Raw genomic sequence first — 21,154 nt, 5'->3', positions numbered from 1 at the left:
TCTTTTTCAAATTTTTTTATGACTTCTGTTCAAAAAAATTTATTTATACAATTTTTTTATGTTTTTCATAATTTTGTTAAAAACAATATATTAAAAGTAATGCCTAAAAAATACCAAAGGAATATCATTTTAACTTGTATTATTTTGAAATTAGTCAAATGAGATAGATTTGTTGTTTTTATTTTATATTTTTTATGTTTGGTATTTATGAATTGAATGATACTACATGTTGTTTATAGCAACTAGTATTATTTGATGACATGAAAATATGTATCTCATAAGAAATATACTATGATAACAGAATTGAAGTCAATTGGACATATCCTCACTGATGAGCAGCAAGTTGAAGCTGTTATTCGGTCTCTACCTAATAATTGGGAGCACATGAAGGTGAACATGCCTTATAATGAGAATATCAAAACATGTGCTGACATTGCGCGCCACTTGAAGCTTGAGGATGAGCGCCTTAAGATTGTTAAACCCAATGCTCAAGCTTATGTAGTTGAAAGCTACAAGTAAGCTTCTGGGAACAAGCGCAAGAAGCTTGATAAGAATTGGAAAGGCAAGGGCGAGATGCATGACATTGGTCTGAGACTAAAGAAAGGAAACAAGCGCAAAAGAGGAAAGCGCAGTGGAAAAAAAGATAAGACAAAAGTGACATACTACAATTGTGGCAAGCTAGGTCACTTTGCTTATGAGTGCACTGAGCCTAGAAGGGTAACGTCTTATCTTACTTCCTCATATAAATATATGATTGAAATTTATGTTTCTAGTACTGTTTTGCTTACTAGATCCCATCCAATTAGATTGTAGACTCAAGAGCCATAAACCATATAACTAGAGACAGAAATGTGTTTATGAAATTTCGTCGAATTCTAATAGAAACAAAATGGATTATGTTTGAAACAACACAAGAGCTGAAATGAAGGAAATTGGCACATTCAAATTGGATTTGCAAGAGAGTTAAATCATATACCTATGATGTCCTTTATGCTCCTGATATTCTATGAAATTTGGTCTTGGTAGTTACTCTTCTAAAATTAGGATATGGTTTATTTTTAATGACGATTGTGTTAGGATTTCTTATGGTACAATGTTTTATGGTTGTGGATTTATCATGGATAGTTTTATGGTATTAAATACTATATATTGTAATAGTAATCATAATGTTTATTTTTTCTTGTCCATAAAATCTAACAATCATGACGTGGTTGTTTGTTTATGGCATGCTAAATTAGGACATATCGTTGAGATAGAATGAATAGACTAGCCCGTGATGGTCTATTGGGATGAAATAAAAAATTTACATTACCTATTTGTGAATTTTACCTACAAGGAAGGGCCACCAGAAAACCATTTGGAAAAGGCACCCAAACTGATTTTTGCTTTATACAATCAAACATTTGTAGACCAATGAGTGTTAAAGCAAGGTATAGAGCCTCATACTTTATTACTTTTACAGATGACTACATTCGATATGGTCATATTTATTTGATCTCCCACAAGTATGAAGCAAAAAGATATTTAAATGAGGTTGAGAATCAACTAGACAAGAAAGTGAAAGCTTTAAAGACCGATCGAGAGAAAGTGTGTCTATCTGACCGATTCAAGGAATTGTTTCATGAAAAGTGAATTATGAGACAGATAACAACCTCAAGAATTTTGCAACAAAATGATATTGCCTTGCATAAGAACAAAACCTAGCTATAAATAGTTAGATCCATGATGGCTCAAGCTAATCTCCTAGTATAGTATTAGGGCGATGCTTTATTAACAACAGCCTATAAATCTAACCGTGTAACTTCAAAATCAATTTTCTCAACACCTTATAATTTATGGACAAATAGGAAATCTAATTTGAATAAGTTGCATCCATGGGGATCCATAACATACATTCTCGACTCTTCTTAAAAATTTGATAAATTAGGACCAAGAGGGAAGAAATATATGTTTATACGATACTCTAAAAACGCAAAAGGTTATGTATTTATAGGCGATGATTTTCATAGAAGGATTACAAAAATTGAGTTGTGCGATGTCACTTTTCTTGAGGATAAATTTCCTAAAAAGAAAGATGTGGATAAGGACTATCATCTATATGAGATGGAAAAAGAAGGAGAAGTTAGTACAATTCAACAAAGAATTATTTCTCAAGAAGAGGAACCTAGCCCTATTCTTGACAGTGGAAGTGCACCATAACTACTTCACCCATTTCAATTGAGTGTGAGTGTTGAGGTTGTGTCTGAGCCAATTTCAATTATTGAAGATAATAATCCTCAATTATGAAAGAGTACACGTTCTAAAACTCCTAAAAGGCATTTTTAAATAGAAAACGAGGCCTACATTGTCACTCCTCATGATGTTGAAGAACCTAGCACAGTTAAAGAAACACTTGAGTGTCCTACAAAAGAAAAAATGAAAGTTGCATTGGACGAAGAAATGGAATCTATAAAAGTCAATCAAGTTTAGGACTTAGTTGACTTACCATTAGGATGCAAAGCCATTGGAAATAAATTGATTATTGAAATAAAATGTAAGGTGGATGGTTCTATTGATAAATACAAAGCTTGCCTAGTGGCGAAAGGCTACCAAATAAGAAGGTATAAACTATAAGGAAATTTTTTCACTTGTTGTCAAATTTCCTCCATTTGCTTGATCTTAGCTATTATTGCACATTTAGATTTAGAATTGCATTAAATTGATGTAAGAACAACTTTTTTTAATATAGAGCTAGATAAAGAAATCTATAAGGCACAACCTGTAGGTTTTGTTGTTAAAGGTCAAGAGCGCAACGTTTGCAAGCTCCAAATATCAATATTCGGCCTAAAATAGTCATCCAGACATTGGTACCTCAGAGTTCATAAAGCCATTTATTTTGACTTATGACTTTAAAATGATTGATGAGGACCACTATGTTTATGTTAAAAGATCCAATGACAGATTTGCAATTCTATCTCTTTATGTTGATGATATTTTAATATCTAGAAATAATTAAGAGTATGTAATGGATATCAAAAAATGGTTATTCACACATTTTGACATGAAAGATATGGGTGAGATTGACTATATATTGGGAGTTAACAAATTAAAAGAAATCGTACAAAGAAACTTTTGGCTTTGTCATAAGAGAATTATATCCAAAAGATTTAAAACGTTTCTATATGAATAGTTGCAAGTCAGTGGATATTCTTGTGCCAAAATGTGAGGTTTTGAATCTTAATATGTGTCCTAAAAATCCATAAGAACGAAAGAAAATGCACATTATACCATATACTAGTGTTATAGGAAGTCTTACATATGTCATGATGTGCACTTGTCCAGATATATGTTTTATTGTTGGGCTAGTTAGTCAGTATCGATCAAATCCCAATCGAGAGCATTGGAAAGCTGTAAAAAGAATATTAAGAATTGCATTTAATTCGGCATTCTAAAACTGATTAGGGAGGAAACCTTGATTAATATAAATAAACCTCTAGTTATGCTTTCTTACTTAATAAATGTGCAATTTCTTAGAGTAGTAAGAAACAGACACCATAGTTTTATCGACTATGGAAGCCAAATTCATTGCATATTCAATTGATGTGCAAGAAGTGGTTCTAATGAGAAGATTCTTTAGAAATTTGGATTTTTAAAATGATCGTGATGGAGTCATTATAGTCTATTGTGATAATGAAGTAACAATTGCTTTCACGAAAGATTCCAGATACCATAGTAGAACCAAAGATATCGATACCAAGTACAACTACGTTGGAAACATTGTTACTAAATGAGAAGTAGCAGTACAATATATTTCTACTTATCAAATGGTGGTTGATCTCCTTACTAAGCCAATACTAAGAAATATTTTTCTTGCACATGTGAATTCTCTTGGATTGCGTAACACCTAGATAATTGATTGTCAAACATTGTCGACTTTATATTGTACTATTTTAAATAAATGTAAATCATTTATTATGTTCATGAATACGTTATATACATCACATATTGCTTTTATTGAAAAAGCTAAACAAAAGGATGTAATACATGTTTAGATTGACTTGCTCATGCGAGTAATCATCTCTAGCACTAAATTGCAAGAAGATATGAGACATTATTTTAGGATTTTCACCTCAAACGAAAATGATATGAAATTATATCTATTTGATTTGGATTGCCCACATCCAAATAACATGTGAAAGCTAAATTTGAATTCTTAGTTTTAACATACTAAAAGTGAGAACTTAAAAAAATCCAGGTTAGGTGCTAAGTAGATATTGAACTTAGATATGTACAATACTTTATTAAACATCATGGAAATAGAAAATACTGGAACATGCAATTTATACCATGTATGCTTATTTGATCAAGAAGGTAGTGGAAGAATAATCCATTGCTTCTCCATTGTGTGATACCTTGAGGATAGCAAGTATCTTCATATGTGTACCCTTATACTTTTTACTCGTATTTGTATTTTATATTTGGTATTTTGTTGTCTTAATATGTTACCTATGGTTATGGATGATTCGGCCAATGGAACATGTCTAAGAAAGCAGCTACATATGAATTGTAAATCTTGAGTGAAAAAGGAAGACCTTGTCAAGTATATTTGTTGGCTAGTCAGTCTTTTCACTTAATAGAAGAATGACTCGATTAATGAATATGCATAATTAATATATACAAAATATGCTCTTTAAGAGATTAAGAGATGATATAATAACTCAATAGGATAAGTCTAGGGCATTGCGAGAATAGATAATTATTTCTTATTTTTGTTTAGAGTTGAAGCTATTATGTTATTCCTAACAAATACATAACGATAAGCTTCCAAGTTCAGGTCTGCATGCTAGGTCACACAACCCATTTACTAGTATGAAAGTTTGAATATTTTTTAGATTTAGAGAGTCTTACAATGTGCTCTACTAGTCTTGTGCGAGTATGAGATATTGCAATTTAGGTCGGGTCACTCATGACGGGTTGACTCAAACCCATTAAACTTATTCATATTATTTACAATAATTATTATTAATTAAGTTTATTTATTAAGGATAATTATCTTAGCAGTTACCAACACAAAGGAAACTATTTGTGGCAAAGATTGTGGATTATCAATTGCAAAGATTATGGCAAAAATTATGGATGAGATTATAGGATCTAATTGACCACAATCTATGTATTAGCTGTATAATAATCTGAGTATAGGATCTAATTGACCACAATCTATGTATTAGCTGTATAATAATCTGAGTATTAGTTGTATACATATCTAAAGTAGATTTGCAGTAATTAGTATAATAGTTGTATATATATTCTTGCCTAAATTAGGTTGTAAAAAACTCTTATTTACTGAAAAAATTCTCAAAGAGAGGGGTATTCAGTCATTTATCAAACTTTGTCACGGTATAAGAGCCTGCCTTTGGAATTCATAGTCGAATCTTTGAATTTTTGTCAGTTTTCTTTTTGCTTCTACCATTCAAAGTTTTTAGGCTACTTTCACTTTTTTTTTATTCTGAGTTGATTAATTTCTTATCAATAATTTTGGCTTTGAGATTTTTTGATTCTAAAAGAATGCCTATAGAGAATTCTTTTGGAAGGGTGTTTACAGAGACTTTGGATATCAAATTTACAAGAAAGAATTATACCGCATGGGAGTTTCAATTCAGAATGTTTCTTAAATGGAAGGAGCTTTGGAGTCGCATTGAATGAATTGGTCGATGGTTAGTTGATGTTGATGTTTGATTGACTTTCATATTTATAATGATTGGTTTTTTTCTTTTGATTTTTGTTCTGTTATTTTAAGACAGAAATGGTTCTTGGATTTCTTTATCTTGTGCAGTAATATACCTTTTAATTGAAATTGTTAGTTGAAGATACAAGTCTAAATTATGAATTTTTAACTTTAGTTTTTAAATTTTAGAGGTAGTATATATATTTGTAAGGTTTATAGAGATGATTTTATGATTTTTTGTGGTATAGTTATTTCCTACTTATGTAGACAAAATTTGATAAAAAAAGAATTACAATGAAGAGTATTAATCATTTTATTCTTAGTGAATCATTAATTTCTAAGAATTTTTCTTTATTAAAAATAGTTTATTTGTTGTTTCATGCATCCCCCGTTTATATATATATAATAGAAACATTAAGATGATATATTCTTTTATTATTTTTTGAAAAAAAAAAAAACGTTTTTGTTGTGTTTTTATTACTTTGAACACTTTTCATTCATTGTCCAAAGAAAACACTTTTTACTCATGGTGTTTGACAAATTATGAACTATTAAAGACAAAACTTGATTTTGTACAAATAGGCAATAAATTAGTAGGTAGGAAAAGATCCATGACAAGAAAGCTAGTGTTGTAAGGCAAAGACCGAAGTTCATTTACTTCATGCTGTATTTTTTTATAATGTACAAATGCTATTGATTTGTGTGAGTGAGGACATAAATGCAAGATTGCATGAAAATAAAAGACTATCACTAGTTTCAATGCATAGATATAGTCATGTCTTCACATATGACGTTATGTATACAGTAAAATGAAGTTGCAAAAGTTAGAGTATAAAAATAAGGTTATAACATTCAAATTTACAAAAAACAAATGTATTTTTATAAGAAGTTAAGTTTGAAAGGGGATTTTTGTAAAGTTTTTTTATTGTAGTATAAATGTCATTGGTACTAATATTTGTGTAACAGATTCATTAATGTTTCCTACTATTACACTAATAGTATAATACAATCAAGATATTATATTATTTTACTAAATATTTATATTTGGGATCATTTTAGATTTTGAATCAAACATGTCTCAGTTAGAAGTTCTACTAGTATTGAATTTTCGACTGTGTTAGTCTCGGGTTTAAGTTATGTAATTCAAAAAATTAAACTTAAATTATATAGATTCAGGATATTTGGATATTTAATTATTTCAATATTAAATTAATTTACCTCAAATTGTTTTAGTTTTAGATGACTTTGCTCTTGAATAATTTTAAATTTGAATTATTCTGGGTTCAAGTTGTTTCAATTTCGACTTTTTTAGTTTACATATTTAATTTTATCAAAAAAAATTGAATATGATAAATTGGATTGATTAATTTCTGATCAACAATTTTGGCTTTGAGATTTTTTCATTTTCGAAGAATGATTATAGAGAATTCTTTTGGAAGGGTATCTATAAAGATTTTGGCTATCATATTTAGAAGCAAGAATTATGCAGCATGAGAGTTTTAGTTCAGAATATTTCTAAAAGAGAAGGAGGTTTGGAGTCATATTGAATGATCTAGTTGATGGTTGGTTAATGTTTATTTAATTTTAATGAGTTTAGTTGATGTTTGGTTGGCTTTCAGATCTATAATGATTAGTTTTTTTCTTTTGATTTTTGTTCTGATATTTCAAGATAAAAATAGTTCTTACATTTTTTTATCTTGCATAGTAATTTAACTTTTAATTGAAATTTTTGGTTGAAGACAATAGTCTAGATTATGGATTCTTAATTTTAATTTCTGAATTTTATAGGTAGTATAAATATTTGTAAGGTTTATAGTGGTGATTTTATGAGTTTTTATGACACAGTCGTTTCCTATTTTTGTAGGCAAAATTTGGTAAGAAAAAGTTACAGTGAAGATTCAAGTATTAATCATTTTATTCTTAGTGCAACAACAATTTAAGAATGTTTTCTTTATTAAAATTAGATTGTTTGTTGTCTTATGCATCCACTATTTCTATACTTAATAATATATATATATATAGAGAGAGAGAGAGAAAGAGAATTTTTTTATTTTATATTTTTAAAAGGATATGTTCTTTTATTATATTTTGAAAAAAAAGTTTTGGTTTTTTTTTATTACTTTAAATACTTTCTACTCAATGAAATATTTTTTACTCCTGAATAAATTATAAATTATTAGAAACAAAACTTGATTTTATACAAATAGGCAATAGATTAGTAGGTCGGAAAAGATCTGTGACAAGAAAGCCAGTGTTGTAAGGCAAAGACCTATTTTCATTTGCTTTATGTTGTATCTTTTATAATTTACAAATGCTATGAGTGAGGACATAATTGCAAGATTGCTTAAAAATAAAATTAGAAAAGTCAGAGGGCAGAAGGTTGTAACATTCAAATTAATAAAATATATATATTTTTGTAAAAAGTTAAGCTTGAAAGAGGAATGTTATAAATTTCTTTTATTGAATTACAAATGTTATCAATATTAAAAAAAGAAGTATTTATGTAAAAGACTCGTTAATATTTCCTACTATTACACTATTAATATAATATGATAATTAAATGTCGTCAAAATATTATATTATTTTATCAATAGTTATGAAATACTTTATGGCAATCGAGAGAAGGGTGAATTGGTTGTTTACAAAAATCAATTTAAATTAAAAAAATTTGCATTAAAAAATTTGAATATTAAAACCAATATTAGCAGAAGCAATTAATCGATCCAATATGAGAATGCAAGCAATAAAATAAATACATGTAAATTGAAAGAGCTTAGGGAAGGAAAAATCAAACTTAAGAGTTTATAGTGGTTTAGTCAACTCCTTGCCTACATCCATTCCTCAAGATTCATTTAAAATTTTTACTATCAATGATTCTTTTATGAATGTAAGATCAAACTCAAGTGTTTCCAAGCTCAAATTCAAATTTCTTACAAGTGTTTCAATAGCTCACACTTAAATCCAAGTATTTTATATGGCCTAACACTCAAGCCCAAGTGTTTCTATGGATAATACTCTAACCCAAGTGTTTTCTCAAGGCTCACATTTTAACCTAATTTAAAATTTTCAATCTTAGTTACAAGAGTAATTAATCCCTTACATTCAAACCTAAGTTTTCAACTTAACACTTTTGAGCTTTGAATATAGAAATTAATCACTTAACTACCCAAAAGATTCAAATCCTCTCTTGAATCTTCAATACAAGAAGAATTTAATGAAGAAATAGAGATTGTTGAGAGATATAACAAATGGGAGGCTCAAGTAAATGCTTTTATTTTTTCTAGAACACTAAGAAATGATGTTTAAATAGTTATAAGTAAAATAGAGCCGTTATATACTCTAATTAAATGCAAATATAGTCGGTGTAACAACTTTTAAAATACAGCTTCATGGATGGGAAAAATCCTTCACGGTCATAAAGTATCAGCGTAAAAAACTGAAACTCGTCATGGCCATGAACAATTCTTCACTGCTAGAAAGCCTGCTTTCACGGCTGGAAATTTTTGTTCATAGTTAGGAACTTTGGTTTCACGGCTTGGGAACTTTGGTCGTCACCTCTACTGCAATTTCTTGAAGATTATGAAGAGTTGCCATCATTCACAAGCGTGAACTTTTTCTTCACTGCTGGAAAGATTTATTCATGGCTGGAAACTCTTGTTCACAGCTTGGGAAATTTCTTTCACAACTAGAAAGATTTCTTCATGGCCGTGAATGGCTACTTTTATGGCTAGGAATGTTGACTCTGAATGCTTTTATGGATTTCTTACTTTTCAGTCACGGGTATGACCATTTAAAAACTTGAAATATTGAGCTATATAACTCCAAATGGTAAATCTTTTTTTTTTGTTAGAAACTTTGATCAATACAATACAAGTATAGTTTTTAGAAACGCCAAAATCGGCAATCTTCATACTCCAAAAAATCAAAATATTTTATTGCCCATCTAGTCTTGACAGTTTGGACATGCTTCAGTATTTCGGCTATTGCACTTTCCATACACCTTGGATTGATGTAATACTTTTCCATATGAAACTAGACTCCCATATCTATAAATATGGAGAGTGACATATTAAAACACCTCTTGTAGAAATAATGCCACTAGTTCTAGTTGATCTCATCTGTTGTAGTCCAATTTGACAGCTTGAGCATAATTCACTAAAAAATCTGAAACTCCATTTTTCTAGCTCCAAAAAATATTTCAATTTTTATTTTTGAAAGTAGACGATGTAGCTATCTATCCATATATGGATTTTCCTTATAAACTCTTACAAGTAGTACAGTTTATTCTTCAAACTTTACCATACTGATTTTATTCGATAGAGATCATCCATGTCCACATGAGTTTCTTGACCCCATATGCTATTTGCATTGCCTTATATGTTATATCAATCTTTCCATCTTTATTACTTATTGACTCAAATATTCAAATCCTTTACTCTTAAATCCATCTTCACATTTATCTTCATCTTCATTTATATGCATCAATAATAATTAAAAATTACCTATTATAATACTAAACAAGATTGTTAGTAGTAATAATATTTTGTATCATTAAGATCACATATAAAACCTTTGGGTCAACAAATTATATTTTTAGAATCATTTTAGCTTTTAAATCTAGCATTTATCAGTTATAAGTTCAATTAGTATTAAGTTTTCAATTGTGTTAGTCTCGAATTTAAATTACGTAAATTCAGAAAATTATATTTAAATTAAATAGATTTAGAATATTTAGATATTTAAATATATTAAATTTAAATTAATATACTCTCATATTGTTTAGTTAGATTAAAATTGAGTAATATAATTATTATATAAAATATAATATTTTACATCATAAAATATGATATAATACTAATTCATAAATAAAATACATATAATTTGTATTAAGTTTGGCTCAAAGAGCATACATTAAACTAGTTATTTTATAAAACTTATATATATATAAAATGTTTTAAATAAATAAATGAAATTTTAATTTTTAAATTAAAATATTTTATAATTAATAATAATAAGAAGAAATCCACAATAAACATCTAACTAGCAAAAAATATCATAAAAATAAAAGTTGCACACAACAAGTTATAATAAATATAATAATCCCATATTAACAATTCAACACTATTGATATGTATAAAAGACATGAACACAGATAATAAGAATTCTTCAAAAGTCAACTTTCATATATAGGTCTATTAGCTCTATTGACCAATAACTTAACCTAGTAGATCGAGATTAATTTTTTCTTAGTTATATATAAATTATTTGGAAATCCAAATTTATATTGAAATATATATTCGTAGTGAGGTTAAGGGTATGATTATAATTAAATTAATTAACTATTTTCAGCCAGAAATAAATGCACATTAAAATTAAATTAATAATAATTCATGTTTGGGCACTGAAATAAAAGCAGTGTGTAGATTGCGGATTGCACACGAATAGCAAATCAATCGGTCAACAAAGTGCAGCGGTGACTATTGCACATGCCACTCCATAAACTACTACTCAGCAGTCCATAACATTATATAATTTCATTTTTACTACTTTCTCTATAAAATAATGCCGCCATCCAAATAATAATAATAATAATAATAATAGTAATAGTAATAGTAATTGATAAAGAAAGTGTAGTCACAGTGGATAATATATATGCAAATGAATAAATTAATTTATGTTATGTATTTCATTTATTCTCAACTTTATAAGTATTCTTGGCAAAAGTGGTTTTGCCATAATAAATACTTTGTTTTTTTGTTAAAATAAATTTTTCTAATTCCATGAATTTTGTGGCGGAAACTTCATTAGTAACATAGATGAATCTCAACTTAATTAATGTAACAACTTTATCAAACATTAAATATCAAATTTTAATTATTATATTTTTGGTCCGGTCAAAAATCTCAATTAAAATAGAAAATAAGAGAGTTGATACATAAAGAGTAGTGGAAGGAGACTATCTGATTTATTATTATTATTATTAAAAAAATGTGATATATATTCGGTCTACCACGTTATTTATATAAAAAAATTAATTACATAATAATATAAAATATTATTTATTAAGTATTATATTTATATTAAATGATTTATTTATTATAATTAATTACTTATGATTAAAAATTAATTAATATAAATACAATAATTAATAGATAAGTTGTTTTAACTATGGGTAGAAATTCTATCTAAAAATTTCTCAAATTCTCATGATAAGGAATTAATAGAAATTGTCAATTCTTCAAACATCTGCCCACGTTTTGATTTCATTTTAAACTTTCCATATTTTCCAAAACAATCTATCTACAAAGCAAACTCAAGGGTCTTTATGATTCATTGAAAAGTATAAATAAATAAATAAAGCCACCAAGAAACAACCACGAAAGCAAAAAGAAAAAAAAAAATACATATCAAGAAAAAGCAACGAATAAAGCCAAGAATTGCAAAGCCCAAAGAGTCCAAAACTGTATCAAAAGGAATAATGAGTAGCAAGAGTCTTGGCACCCTAACTTTGAATTGTTTATAGTCTTCTTGCTTATAAATACAAAGAAACTATCCTCAGTACCATCACCACTAACAACAGCAACAAAATTAGAGATCCTTTGATCAATTTCTCAAATTTTCCCTCTCAACATGGCCTTCTCAGCAACCATCCCTAGCTGTGAAACTTCACTACTTCTCAAGAAGTCATCCTTTAATGGCCTCAAGAACCATTCCAAAGTCCCACTTGCCAACCTCAAGTTTCTGGTTCCTGCCAAAACAAAACTCACCGCCACCGCCACCAGGGTGATGGTGGTTTCAAACTCCTCCGCGGCAGCGGCAGCTCAGGAACCCATCAAAATAATCGCACCAAAGATCCCTCTCCCTGCATTCCCATTTGAAGAATACATGGCAACCAAAGCGAAACACGTTAACAAGGCATTAGATGAGGCAATTCCACTTCAGAATCCAGTAAAAATCCATGACGCCATGAGATACTCTCTTCTAGCAGGAGGGAAACGCGTAAGGCCAGTTTTATGTATAGCTGCTTGTGAATTAGTAGGAGGAGATGAGGCAACAGCTATGCCAGCAGCATGCGCAATGGAAATGATCCATACTATGTCACTAATCCACGATGATCTTCCCTGTATGGACAACGATGATCTTCGACGAGGAAAACCCACTAACCACAAGATGTTTGGTGAAGAAACAGCAATTCTTGCAGGCGATGCACTTCTTTCTTTCTCTTTTGAACATGTTGCCAGGTCAACCAAGAACGTTTCGCCTGACAGAGTTGTTAGAGCCATAGCCGAACTCGGTTCAGCGGTTGGATCGGAAGGGTTAGTCGCAGGGCAGATAGTGGATATCGACAGTGAAGGTAAAGACGTCAGTGTTAGTGATTTGGAGTATATTCATATTCACAAGACCGCCAAGCTTTTAGAAGCATCAGTTGTCTGTGGGGCGATACTGGGAGGAGCTGATGATGAAAGTGTGGAAAGGGTTAGGAAATATGCAAGGTGTATCGGGCTGCTGTTTCAAGTTGTTGATGATATTTTGGATGTGACCAAGTCATCGGAAGAGCTGGGAAAGACGGCCGGCAAGGATTTGATCACCGATAAGGCGACATATCCAAAGCTTATGGGAATCGATGAGGCTAGGAAACTTGCTGCTAAGTTGGTAGATCAAGCTAATCAAGAACTTGCTTATTTTGATTCTGCTAAGGCTGCTCCATTATACCATTTTGCTAACTATATTGCCAGCCGACAAAATTAATTCTTTTTTTGTTTCTTTTTCTCTTTTTCTTTGGTGGTAATAATCTTATTATTTGTACGATTAATTCGTCTCTTGATCAAGTGTTTTGTTTGATGATATTTAATCTTATATATACAGATATATTTCATTTTAATTCGTAAACTGACGACGCAAAATAAAATTAGCGTCGTTATTGTTATTTTACTGGCAACATTATTTGCGTTCTTGTTTTTGTCTCCATGGAGAATTAGAGACGCGAGTGGGACGTTCAGACTTTATGCTGACATATTTATCGCGACGAAAAGATGCGTCGCTAAGTGCAAAGATAAGGGTCACGGAATGCTTTTCTTTTTTCTTAAGTAGTGAATGTATGTTTAATTTAGTATTTTATTATATTCAATTGGGTGTTATCAAATCTAAGTATGGGTGAGTGATCGATATAATTATATATACTAGGAATATAGTTGCCTATTCATTAAAATAAATAGTTACACCAACTTCAAGAGTGTAATTATAATATAATCTTTAGACTATATATATATTATATACATTATTTATGATATATTTGTAACCCCCATAATGGTATTTGGTCGAATTAGCTTAATATTAATCCGATATTCTAAGCTAATTTATGCATATCCTTTCAGTATAAACCCCAAGAAGTAAGGTGGGGAGCCTAAAAAGTGATGGCTCGCATATCACAACAAGACACTTCACTATCCGTGAGCATATCTACGCCACCTAAATCGAATCTTAAAGAGTGAAACAAACTAAAAACTTTCTTACAAATTAATAAGACCTAACTTAACAAGTAATCAATAATAAAAGTAGTAGCAATATACAAATAAACACTAATTTGTTGGTATTACAGTTGGTTTTAAGACTCTGAGAAATTGAGTTTGAAACAATCGAAAAAATAATTAATGAAAGAAATATAAATAAAACCAAAATAAATGAAGAAAATTGTTTTTGTTAAAGATTTTAGATTGCTAAAGGATAAAGAATGTATAATTTATAAGTGTCAAAATACTAATTTGATGATGGTAGAGTTGTTTTTAAGGCTATGAAATTTCTGAGTTTAAAACTCAATCGAGGAAAATTAACAATAGAAAGATAAATAAAACTAAAAATGAATATTGTCTTTGTTAAAGATCTTATATTGCTAAAAAGAATACATGCAAGTTTTAAGTGTTGAAATTCCGTTCATTCATTCATTCATTTTACTCTTTTTTTCATAAGACAGTTTGTGTTGGTTGAATTTAAATTCAAATCTACCGGCGGATGAAGCATTAAAATTTTGGAAGATAGATTATAAATTCTTAGAAAGTATATTGAGACATAAACTGAAATATGAATAATATTAGTAAAAACAATATTTTTAAGAAGTTTTTTTAGGGGGGAATTGAAAGAATTATAGAAATATATAGGGTAAAATTTGGAATATGAGAATTAGTAATAGATCTTTTATTAAAAATGATTTAGGGGGGCGGTGGCCTCCTCTTGCCCCCTTTGTCGGTCACTCCTCAAATATATTAGTGCACTTTACACTTCTTCATTTATTCAGTAATTACTAGAAATCAAATGTGAAAATAACACAATGCATATTATCTAACAGTTTAATTTCTGATTTCTTAGTTTACATAAGGCTTAAGATTTATATTGTAAAATACTCTAGTCCCTCATAACAATGACATCTCAACAAATTGACTAAATGTGTATGTTTTGACTTAATAGATCACCACTATAAGAATTATTTTGTGAAATGATATATACACTAAATATATATTTATGCTCTAAATTTGTATCGATTAGTCAATTTAACATTTAAACTTTCGATTTAATCTAATAGCCATATGATTTTTAATTTTTTAATATCTAAATAAACTCAAATTTTAATTTAACCTAATATTTACTTGAATTTTATTTTTAGTAATATTTAAACATCTTTGTGTAATACATATGGGCGCATTGAACGAAGACACATATTAAACAATGTTAAAATATCACTAAAAAATAAATTTAGGTGTTAATTAAATTAAATTAAAAATTAAAGTATTAAAATAACTGATTGGCCAAAATTCAAAAATATAAATATGCATTTCGCTAGTGATATATAAATAAACAAGTCAAATCTCATAAGGTAATAAACAATTATCTGAGATTGTTTCTTTTCTCTTATGATCACTCGAATATTTTGTTTGAAATCTTCTCACAGGGTTATATAAACCATATGTAGAACGCCCTTAATCCATGGGAGACTGATTTCAATTAAGATGTCCACGTGAAGGGCATTCTTTATATTTAGTTATTTACTTTTTCCTTTTTAAGTAATTATTAAGAAAACTCCTCAATACTTTACATTATAAGTTTTGGTTTTCTGAAAAAAGAAAAATCAATTGGGTTTTGAGTCAAACTTGAAAATATTTATTTTTTCTTATTAAGTTTTTGTAATCTTGAAAAATCAATTGGTTTAGAGATTTTGTTTAATTTAGAGTTGTTTTCATTCAACAGTTATATTAAACTCGTCTAATAAAATTTAAGAATCAATAATTGATAATTGATTTAGTTCTATCAGCTTTATTTTAAAGTCTTTTTTGTATCAACCGATAGCTGATATAATTTTTTATTTGTTTGGACAATATTATCCATAATAATAATAATTTATTCTGAGATAATATCATTTAATTAAATTTTTATATTTATGATAATTATTTTAAATTATATTTAATAATTAAATAATTATAATTATTATAATTATGACATCTAAAGTTAATTTTTTTCACTGGAATTTAAATTTTAAAATAATTAATATAAATATTATCAATAATAAATATAATCAAGCTAAACAAAAATAATTGCTATAAGTTAATTTTTTATTAATTTTTATTATTGAAAATAATATTATAAGATTATACATCAATAATTGTTTAATAAATTAACAATAGCAACTAAAATTAATAACTTAATAAAATTGTAACAAACAGTTTCGTTTAACAACTATCGATTATTAGTTATCAGTTACCAACTATCGGTCGAAACAAAATACAATTATTAAAGATAGTTGATGTGAAATTACTGCTGAGGAGTTTCCAATGAAAATTATTTATTCAGTTGCCACTTCAGAACTAAGTATTTAGAAGAATAGCTTTCCAATTTCTATTTTTGAATTTTCAGGACATTCTTTCAATCTCCATGGATGTGACCCATTTCATGGATTCTTTTCATCTCAATTATAGACGACTCAAATTTATTGCCTCCAATATTTGTTACTTTCTTTTCCACAAAGACAAAGTCAAATATTTGGTTCAAGGTATGTGGTCACCTACTATCTCTCTCTCTCTCTCTCTCTATATATATATATATATATATATATTATTTTTTATCTTTTTTTCTTGACATTTTAAATTTTTATTTTGATATGTGTATTTATTTTTGACAAGTGAAATTTAAATTTATATAATTAATCATTTGCCCATTCATTACACGGCCGTTATTATTATTTCAATTATAAAATCAAGTCGATAGATATAATTTAATAAAAATTTAATTTTTAATGTTAATTTATAATATCTTAAAAAATAATAGCAAACTAACTATTTCAAAATTTTTTATTTTTTTTTAAATTTTTAAATTTTAATTTGTACAATAATATAAAGATTATTTTAAAAATATTTATTAATTATAAACTAATACAATCAATATAATTGATATTACTATTTTTTAGAATTAAAAATATATCATATAAATAAAAATTAATTTATTACTGCATGTAATATTAAAAATAATTTAAAATATTATTTTCTAAAATTAGAATTGTTATCTAATTAAAAAATTAATTTATTAAGTAATATAGTATTAAAATTTAACTAATATATTATTTTTTAGAATAGAATTAGCATCATTATTTGATTAGGAGACTATTTATTAGTTAATATAATATTAAAATATAATTAATATGTTATTTCTTAAAATTAGAGTCAGTGTATAATTAGAAATGCAACTTATTAATTAATAAATTAATAGAAAAAAATCATAAAATTATAAATAAGTTTGAATTTCATGTGTCAAAGATAAATACACATGCCAAAATAAAAAAAAAATTGTATCAAAAATTAAGCATACATATCAAAAATTAACCAGTGTCAAAAAAAATTTAAGTCTCACAAAAATTAATATATATAAATTGTGTAACTTTTTCTATTAATTTATTGATTAATAAAATACATTCCTAATTAAACACTATTCTAATACTAAAAAATAGTACATTAATAATAAATTAGTTTATTAATTAAATAATAATTATCTTAAAAATAGTATATTAATTATATTTTAATATTATATTAACTGATAAATTAGTTTTCTAATTAGATAATGATTCTAATTTTAAAAATTAATATTTTATGTATTTACTATTAGATATACTTTTTAAATTATATAATAATTTTTAATTTTAAAAATAGTAATATTAATTTTATTTATAATATTAATTTATATTATATTAAAATTAATTAATAGATATTTTAGAACATTTTTTATATTTGTACACTAATAAAATCTTAAAATATCAAAAAGTTCATAAGAAAAATTTAAAATATCTAATTTATTGTTATTTTAAAAATATAATAAATAAAATATTAAATATTAAAATTTTTATTAAATTTTATTTTAAAATTTAATCTTATAATCGTATAATAATAACGGTCGTGCACATACAAGTAAACGATTAGTATATGTTAATTTCTGATACCTTCAATTTTGTTACATACATAAAGTTTATATGTATTATTTTTAACACATGGAACTAGCACATGGAATTCAAGTTTATGTGTAATTTTATATTTTTTATTAATTTATTGATAAATAAGTTATATTTCTAATTAAAATATTAATTATAATCTTAAAAAATATCATTAATTATATTTTAAGATTAGACTAACTGATAAATTAATTTTCTAATTAGATAACAATTGTAACTCTATCCTATAAAATAGCATATAAATTATATTTTAATATTATATTAACTGATGAATTATTTTTCTAATTAGATATAGAATTTTAATTTTAGAAAATAATATTTTAATATTATATTAACTAATAATTAAATTCTTAATTATATAAATCTAATCCTAAAAGATAGTAATATCAATTATATTGATAGTATTAATTTATTTAATATTAAAATCAATTAATAGAATTTAAAATAAAATTTAATAAATTTTTAAGAAATTAAGAATGACATTTATAAATATTTAATTTACTGTTATTTTTATAATATTGTAAATAAATATTACATATTAAAAATTTTATTTATAAATTTAATTTTATAATTAAAATAATATCAACTAGTTTGTTTTTAAATTGAGGTTGAAATTTGAGGAATAAAGTTGACAAATTCAAGTAAAATTATAGGTTATCACGTGGGTACTCAACATCCTATCATCACTATAGAGTATTTTAATAAGGATGAATAAGTGGAAATATAGCATTTTGAAATTTATTTGAAGCAATTCAGTGATTAAAGAAATATCTTCCTTTTCCCTTTCAAATATTTATGGCAATATGAGAATTATTTGAATTATATAAGTTCAATAGTCAACATTCTAACTTAATACTATGTTGGATTGAAATCTATAAAAGAATTAATTTATTTAAAAAAAAGAAGCCATGAGAGATAAAATAAAATAAAAATGATGAAATTGAAAAAAACATTTTGGTGTTATAAAATATATTAACTTACTAATGTAAAATTTATTTAAAAATTTTACCTATTTTGTCATAATTTAGTTTAGCTATAACCAATTTTATAATATTTTATTTATATAAAATATTAAATTAACTTATATTCTATTTAAAGTATATAAATTTTAGATTCATACATGAATTTTACAGAATTAACAAAATACTATGTAAATGCAACTTTTAACAAGTCTTTTAATGGTAAATAAGTCTAATCTGCAAAATCATTTATAATTTCAGTCAATTTACAGTATTAGTAGGCAAATTTGACAGCGATGCGACTCAATTTATTTTAGAATGATAAGAAATGGTAAGAATATCATAATATATCTGAATGTATGGAGATCAGAGAAAGTACAGCACAACTTCTAAGACTGCTCACTGCCTCAGCAATCTAAAATGGAAAAGTTTATCAGCAGTCAAAAACGGCACACTTTAAAAAATTGGAGAAATGAGAAGCTTTGAATGTGGTGAATTGGTCATTATAGAAAATGTATTTTTTTGAATTTTTGAAACTATTTTTCAGTCTTTCTTTGTTTAGGTTCTGGCTTGACTCTTTTTGTCTATAAATTCTTTTTCCTCAGTTTCCTCATTTTGATTAGTCGCCAAGGACTCAGCATACAGTTAGATTGTATAATTTTGTATAATTTCTTTTTTTTTTTTTTTTCTCAAGGAAACCAATTACCAACCAGCTGCCAAGTTATTCTATTATAATGGCCCGACTATTTCTTTCTAATCTTTAATTTTTCCAGAGGCTGCCCAAAAATAAAACATCAAACTTAGATCAGCCCATAGGTTGCGTTTAATACGAAATCAGCCGATTAACGGTTTCGGTTCATGAAACCAACCGAAATTACAAGGAGACATCAGCTGGTTAAAGTTCTATCTGTCTTTCCAATCAAAATTGGCAACCTGTGCCCGTTCAAACTGGAAAAGAGAAAAAGTTTTATTGATTTTCCTTTTGTTTATTTTTCTTTAATTGGAACATAAAAGTTAGTTATATAGTACCAAAATGACCAATACCAAATGACTAAATGCATATTCCAACATCCAAAATTTTAATTATTTAGTCACTCAAATATCGTTGTCAATTCTGTGTCATATGACACCAGTGTCGCAAGTACTTTTACCTACAATAATAGGTCTAATAGGAATAATGACCCGTTGAATACTTTAACTTTAGATAATCCTCAACTTGTAATTTTTTTATGATATTCAAACATTGTTTTACATATGATTTCATCCAAAATGTTTATATGTATTGAAATTTAGATGTTCTAATATTATTAAAACCAAATTTCATGTCTATTAAGTTATTAAAATAAGTTAAATTAAAAATTAAGATATTAAAATAACTTTAGGCATCTACTTATACATTTTGCCATACCAAATTATGTAAATTAATGACTAAAATATTAATACAATATCCAATTAAAATGTTAAAAGAGCTTTTCTTTTTTTTCTAAAAAAATAAAATTAACTGAATAAGATTGAAGGGAAACCAAAGTCGTTCGACCTAAAATTATGAACCAAATCAGTTACGGCTTGTGACTAGAACAAACAAGAACTAGCAGTTTCGGACTCAGTTCCTGGTCCAGATTGAACCGTTGGCCAAGTGTATTCAAACTGACTTAACCTTTTTTCTCTATCTTAAAACTATATATTCTTAAATCTTCTGTCTGGCTGCCAAATATTATAGTAATAAGCTGCCCCAGTACAATCACATAGATTTATTACTTTAGTCAACCCTGTCCTGCTCCATTTCTGCCTTACCAAATTTCTTTCAAGGCAGCTCCGTTCATATTTTATATAAGAATAATTATTATATAATAAAAAAGTTTTAATTTCAATTTAAATCAACTATAAATAAAAATAAACTCTATTATAAATTTTTTAAATTCCATCTCATAAAAAAAAATTTATATTATTATTTTATATTTTCAATTTTATTTGTATGATATAATAAAATATTAATAAATTTTATTT

The 21,154-nt window shown here is 26.8% G+C and overlaps 1 protein-coding gene across 1 annotated transcript; it reads left to right on the top strand.

The window, feature by feature from the left end:
- Nucleotides 1-12,251: 12,251 nt before the first annotated feature.
- Nucleotides 12,252-13,586, top strand: LOC8268116 (geranylgeranyl pyrophosphate synthase 7, chloroplastic). Its single transcript, XM_002531145.4, has one exon. The coding sequence runs from the start codon at nucleotides 12,335-12,337 to the stop codon at nucleotides 13,451-13,453; it is 1,119 nt and encodes a 372-aa protein (XP_002531191.1). The 5' UTR covers nucleotides 12,252-12,334; the 3' UTR covers nucleotides 13,454-13,586.
- Nucleotides 13,587-21,154: the final 7,568 nt, after the last annotated feature.

The sequence above is a fragment of the Ricinus communis genome, chromosome 5, assembly GCF_019578655.1.
Source record: "Ricinus communis isolate WT05 ecotype wild-type chromosome 5, ASM1957865v1, whole genome shotgun sequence".
NCBI classification, from domain to species: Eukaryota; Viridiplantae; Streptophyta; class Magnoliopsida; order Malpighiales; family Euphorbiaceae; genus Ricinus; species Ricinus communis.
This window is presented reverse-complemented; position numbering and strand designations above follow the sequence as displayed.

Bases quoted from the DNA above. Each gene is read 5' to 3' on its own strand.
- LOC8268116 (XM_002531145.4), top strand. From the start codon at position 12,335: ATGGCCTTCTCAGCAACCATCCCTAGCTGTGAAACTTCACTACTTCTC.